This window comes from Octodon degus, unplaced genomic scaffold (genome assembly GCF_000260255.1).
Source record: "Octodon degus isolate 3935 unplaced genomic scaffold, OctDeg1.0 scaffold00042, whole genome shotgun sequence".
Classification (NCBI taxonomy): Eukaryota; Metazoa; Chordata; class Mammalia; order Rodentia; family Octodontidae; genus Octodon; species Octodon degus.
In genome coordinates, this window is record NW_004524618.1 from 1,169,555 (window position 1) to 1,176,066 (window position 6,512).

A 6,512-nucleotide genomic window follows, 5' to 3' on the forward strand; every position below is an offset into this window, starting at 1 on the left:
GGGAGATGGCTCAGTGGAATAAGTGCTTCTCCGGCAAGTGCAAGGGCCTGAGTTCAATCCCCGGTTCCACCAAAAAATAATAATAATGAAATAAATAAATAAAATAAAGTAAATAAAACTCACATGAGAAAGTCAAACTCAGAGACTTACATTTTTCCTCAGTCTTAGTGTCTCATGCCCTTCTGTTCACTGTTTTGTAGTTCAGTGCTGGGAACTGAATCCAGGAAGCCCTTTTAACAATGAGATTTTTGCTGAGTTGCCCAAGGTGGCCTCAAGCTTGCCATCTTCTTGAAGGTGTGCACCACCATGTCTGGCTGTTGTTCAGTATCTTATTTGTCATATGTCCAAATAAAGTCTTTTCTGAAGTGTCATCTTATTTGAGGTTTATCTTTTATAATGTGTTTTGGTTTTTAAAATGTGTTAATTTAGGGCTGAGGTTATCACTGTAGTGGTCACTGTTTTATAAAGACATGGATTTGGTCGTGTGTGTATGTAGTATCAGGGATTGAACTTAGGACCTCGTACTTGCCAAGCAGGCACTTATGTCACTCAACCAGCTCCCCAGCCCTGATCCATTTTTTAAAAAGGAAAAGGTACATTAATTTATATACTTGGGTTTGAATTTCTGTGGAAATTTATGCACAGAATATTTAAATTGTAGAGACAAACATTTTTGAGTATTTTAGAAGTGGGGTGTGTGTGTGTGTGTGTGTGTGTGTGTGTGTGTGTGTGTGTTGGAGACAGCCTCAGCTATCGTGATCCCCCTGCCTTAGCGTCACAAGTGGTGGGTTATAGGCATGCACCATCACACCTGCATTATATATTTGTATTTTAAATATACTAAAAATGCTTTATTTTGAAGGGTGCTGTAAGTTTTCTGAATCCTTAATGGTAATTTAGAATACCACAAGGGCATTAGTACTGGGGAGAAATGCTCAGAGAAATGGGAGCATTTTTGTTCTTATCTGTGTTAAAGGTTCTTTCATTTGGTGTCATTGTTTTGTTAGGGGGGTTGTTTTGTTTTTTGGTTTTTGTATTTTTGAGGCACAAGCTCACGAGCTGGCGTCAAATGCATGGCAGCCCTACTTCAGCCGCCTAGTGTCGGAGATACGGGCGTGGGCCGCCACATCCGGCTGCAAGTTTTGAGGAGATTTTGCTTATTTTGGTGGTCATATCTTGATTGCAGAAGTTACAGAAAATAAAAGATAAGATATAAAAATAAAATTTTCCAGAACCACACATGCAGAGAGAATTACCAGTTATGCCGTTCGTATTTTGGCATGTAGCCTGTTCTTCCCAGAGAGGGAGGGAGGGGAGAGAGATCTCCCTTATAAGGCTATGATCATAAGTGGTTCATAAAATATTTTCTTCATGTATTCTCACTAAATATGTTAAAGTAGTCTGTTCTCACATACTTTTAGCTGCTACATAATGTTCTTCACAGTGTTTTGAACACATACACCTTTACTGCTTTATTGACAATATAGAGTTAGGTTAGCGGTACACACTTGTAATTCCAGCACTCTGAGAGTTCAAGCCCAGCCTGGGCAATGTAGCAAGACCTTTTGTCAAAACAAAAAATAAAAAGAGGTGGGGAATGTAGCTCAGTGCAAAGGCTCTTAGGGGTCAGTCTCTAGAACTGCAGAGGTCATTTCAGATTACTTTTCCCATTATAAATTATGCTATGATGGACATTCTTCTACATTAAGATTGCGAGCATCCTATGGAACACTAAGTGAAATGACTATATTAGAGAATATATTTTAATGTATGTGAGATATGCTAGCAGGCTGTGCCCAAAGGATAATAACCCAACAGGTAGTGTCTTTACAACTGCTTGTCACTGCTTTGTTTAATCTTTGCCAGTTATAGCTTTTAACATTTTTGTTTTTCTAAATTTGCAAATTAACCTTTAAAAGTAAGTTATACTTAGAAATAACAGCTGTAAAACTGAATTTTACCTGTATCTTTTATGAAGTAGATTTCTGCCCTCTCATAATACATTGAATTTTGTTTTCGCTGTGGGCATACAGTTTTCTTTGTATAGTCAGAGTGTACCTACTACTGTGCTCTCCCCAGTTCCTGGAACATGGGCCTGTCTCCAGCTTACACCTCTGGGAATTGAACAGACATTGATTAGACCTGTGTGTTTTGCCCATACCGATCCCTACTATGTGTCTGCTGACCAGCCTATGAGGTATTAAACCAGCAGTCTAATGCCCTACGGCCATTTAAACGTAGAAACCTACACGTCTGGGTGCATTTACCAGACTACTTCCAAAAATGCCTGCAGTCCATTAATGTAACGGTTTTGTTTGGAGCATGAGGTGAAATTACTTTCAAAGACTTATTCTAGGTACATAGTGAAGGATCAGGGGAGTTTTTTGTTTTTTGTTTTTTATATTTAGTACAGGGTCTACAGGGTCTCACTACATAGATGGGATTCCTAGTGATCCTCCTGTTTCTTAGCCTCCCAAGTGCTGGGATTGCAAGCACGTGCCACCGCGCCCAGTCTCAATCGCCATCTCAGCACGCTGGGGTGGGGGGGGCAGCACAGCAGGCCAGGGAATCGAACCTCCAACCCTTACCTGCCTAAGCAGGCACGTTAATCCCCTCAGCTATTTGGCTGGCCCAATCGGGGAATTTGATGGCAGCTCTTTAAAAACATAAGTATTCCTTTTGTAAATGTCTGGTGGTGTGGAAAGTTCTCAATGAAAAGATGCATGAAGGGCTGGCGAGATAGCTCAGTGGTCTAAAGCGCCTGCTTAGGCAAGCCTAAGCTCAGGCAGACATAAGGAATTATGGTTGGATCCCCACCACCACCACATTGCTGCACCAGCCCCGCCCTCAGGGCACGCTGAGCTGACCAAAAATAAATAAATAACATGAAGAAAAATACCTAAAAAAAAGAAAAGATGCACGAATTGTATCCTCACTGTGTTCTGTATGAAGAACTAATTATTATATCTTTAATTGGCTTATAGACATGTTCCTCTAATAAGAATTAGATGATGGATGCCTCCATCTGCTTATGCTTAAAGATGAACATGTGATGCCAGCCCAACAAGATCCCCTTAATGCTTTCTTTCCCAAGTCTGCTGAGAAATGCAGTATCCATACAATTATATAATTAGAATAGTGTTTAATAAGCATATTTCAGTTGTTGGTACTGGTGCCCGTGTGTGTGTGTCTGTGATTCAGGGGAAAGGCACAAAATGAAATGCAGTGTTCTCTTTCAGGTTTGTGCCTACGAGAGCGTCTGTAAAAAGGGTGATGTGTATGCTGCTGGGGAGTGACCCAGCGTCATCACACTCTGACCGCTATCCTCAGCCCTTTCCAGTTTTTATTTTTGAAACAGAGTCTGACTTTCCCAGGCTGGGCTCGAACTTGGGATCCATCTGTCTCAGCCTCCCAGATTGTAGGGAATACAAGTGTGCACCCCCCATTCCTAGTCCCTTTAGTCATTTTTGTCTCTCTTGTGAACTTTGAATATCATCCAGGGGCCAGGGAGATACCTCAGCAGCATAAGCGCCTGCCTGCCAAGCTCAAGGTCTTGAGTTAAATCCCTCGTACTCCCCCCCCCACACACAAAAATTACCAAAAACTTAGAATATCACCCAAGAGATTTGTAGTGAAGCCACCCCACTTGGTGTATGCTCTTTTTACCAGCACCTCAGTGTAGACATGGGGAGTGGAGCGCTTCTGCTGGGAGACCCTCCTGTTCACACAGCCCACTCTGCCTGCCGCTGTTTTCCTCTGTGCTTGCAGTAAAATATTCTCTGAAGTGGTAACAAGTTACTTAGCGGTCTAGGGGTTTGTTTTGTTTTTATTTTTAGTCAGTTGTTATTTAGGTTTTATAACAGTAGCTATTCTCAAATATAGTCTGAAATTAAACTCATCCTTGAACTTAAACATGCTCTCTGTCTTCCCTCTTGAGATGGTCCTATACCAATCTGTATTTCCTTCTCCTTCTGCATGCCCAAAATTCTATAACCCAGCACTTTTTGACTTAGTGCCTCTCTCCCGGTGCATTTAAAGGATATTTCTCTTACTGAATAGCTTTGGAACTGCAGCAGTAATAGAAACAGAATGAGAAATGGACCTAATATAGAGATTTGGGGGGTCTGAATCAGAGTTTGAGATGCCATCCGTAGAACATCCCCTAGTGCTGAAATCCATATAGATAAATGTGAATTGTTTTCTGGATTCCTTTTTATTTTTAATGTCTTGGGGGTTTGCTGGTTGTTAGCTTTAAGTTCCTTATCTACAGGAAAATGGAAAATACTGTTCATTTCTGTAACCTTATGGAAAAATTATTGACACTCATTTTACCCAAGCCTCTGTTTGAAAAAGAAACTGGACCACACTAGGGATAATGATGTGCCTTCCCACCAGAACAAGTCCTGTTTTGTTATAAAGGATCTTTGCTTAAAAAAAAAAAAATCATTAACCACTGCCTCTGTCCATATCCCTCCTCTCCCCAAGCTCGGGGTTTGGATCACATTGCTGAGAACATTCTGTCATATTTGGATGCCAAATCCCTGTGTGCTGCTGAACTTGTGTGCAAAGAGTGGTACCGAGTGACATCCGATGGCATGTTATGGAAGAAGCTCATTGAGAGAATGGTCAGAACAGATTCTCTGTGGAGAGGCCTGGCAGAACGAAGAGGATGGTAAGCATTTTAACTTTCTTCCTGTTGGGAACCAGAAAGACCACTCCTCACTTAACATAGTGGCTTTACTGAGCTATAGCTAAATGTGTAAAAGAGAACAGTTGTTTGTATACTCAGCAATTACTCTTCTGACCGGTCACTGATAAAATGATAAAGTAGAAAACTGACTACTCTCCTGTTGAAAGTATCCTGTTTGCTGGGCAAATTGGTGTTCTGCAGAAAGTAGGTAACTTTGAATCATTAGGAACCCTCAGATCCAGACGACGTAGGACAAATGATTCTTGTCCCTCCAGATGATGTCTTGCTGTTAGCTTCTGTGTTTTATCGCCTTCGTAATCCAAAATTATTTTTATGCCCAACTAGAATAAGAAATGTAAATATCAGAAAAAATGAAATTTAGTATAAATCATTGTTTTCTTGAGATTTTCTTACTTAAAACACCTAGGAGGTTGAGGCAGGAGGATCACTGAGTTCAGGGCCAGCCTGGGCTACGTAGCCCAGTGTCTTGCTGTTGTTGTTGTTGTTGTTGTACTGATTCATTTTCAAAAGGTAAAACATGACAACGTAAATGCATTTGTGTCTGGCAGAGCCGCTGTGTGCTGATAACACACGCTGCCTTCCATCACCCGCGTCTCTGGGGTCTGGGACTTCATGCACGTGCGTGCTTTGTATCTGCGATGTAATCTGTGATAGCCTGCGGACACATTAGCTTCTCTGCACCTACCGCAGGCATTTCAAGCCCAAATGTGTCCTCCGTGGCCATGATAATCTCCCCTGGTGCCAACTTTCTAAGCCCGCGTCTGTCATAAAATGGGCCTTTCCCAAGAGCTTTTCTGGGTCAGTCTTGTCATACACTTTCAAGCACACAGAACCTGATCCTTGATTCCTTCTGGTGTCAAAGGGGCACATCGCTGTACTGGCCACACAGCTCTGGGATCTTCCCCAGCACGTCGTGAGCAGTAAGGCCAGCTGTGTCGCCCTGGGCCTCATCCAGGTCGCTGTGGGACACCAGCAGTGTAGCGCGTCCAGCATGGGGTCCGGGACAGCGGGGTGAAGGGGGAGGGCAGGCAGTGGACACAGGAGGAAAGGACACGAACTGCCGTGGCCACGCCAACCCAGGATGTCTGCAGTATCTCAAGAAAACAAAATCTTTTTTCTTCATTCTGAATTCCCCTAAATTATTATCTGTTATAGTTTTTGTCTGGATGTGCCTAAAACTTCATGCAGTCATGGGGCAGCTTCTGGAGTTTGTGATAGATTATTGTGGGTGTGGTTGCTGCACCTGCCCTGGGGCAAGTAATTTGCAGTTCAGTGTAAGGAAGGGAGAGGCTAGCTGGCTTCCTGAGCTGCTGCCACTCCTTTTTGCTCTCTGCTCTTTGCCACTGTCATGAAAGGTTGCTCTCAGCCATGTGCCACTCTGCCTTGGAATTACTGTAATTCCTTCCCCCCACCCCAGTATGGACTGAAACCTCCATTAACTGTGAGCTAAATAAACCTTTCCTTCCCTAATTTTGAGTGTGGGGTATTTGTCCCAGCAACAAGAGAACAGTAACTGAGACACAGTCTAAATGCATATTACCATTTTTATTGTTCTTTTAACATAATGGCATTATTTTATGAAAGTTTCTAAATGATGTCTTAAAAAATTTTCTCTGTGTATGTCTCTAAAATGTCATTATTGGGGCCCGGGAGATGGCTCAGTAGAATAAGTGCTTGCCTGGCAAGCGCAAGGGTCTGAGTTCAATTCCCGGTTCCACAAAAAAAAAAAAAAAAAAGTCATTATTAAAAAATCAGATATGAAGCACAGGGTTTTGAGTTCAATCCCCAGTACCGCAAAAAA

At 42.3% G+C, this 6,512-nt stretch overlaps 1 protein-coding gene across 2 annotated transcripts in view; it reads left to right on the forward strand.

The window, feature by feature from the left end:
* Window positions 1-6,512, forward strand: part of Btrc (beta-transducin repeat containing E3 ubiquitin protein ligase) — a 159,331-nt gene that overhangs the window by 128,370 nt on the left and 24,449 nt on the right. For both annotated transcript variants that reach the window (XM_012514803.2, XM_023715650.1), the window contains one exon: window positions 4,486-4,672. In XM_012514803.2, the coding sequence (XP_012370257.2) occupies window positions 4,486-4,672 (187 nt within the window). The remainder of the gene's footprint in view (window positions 1-4,485; window positions 4,673-6,512) is intronic.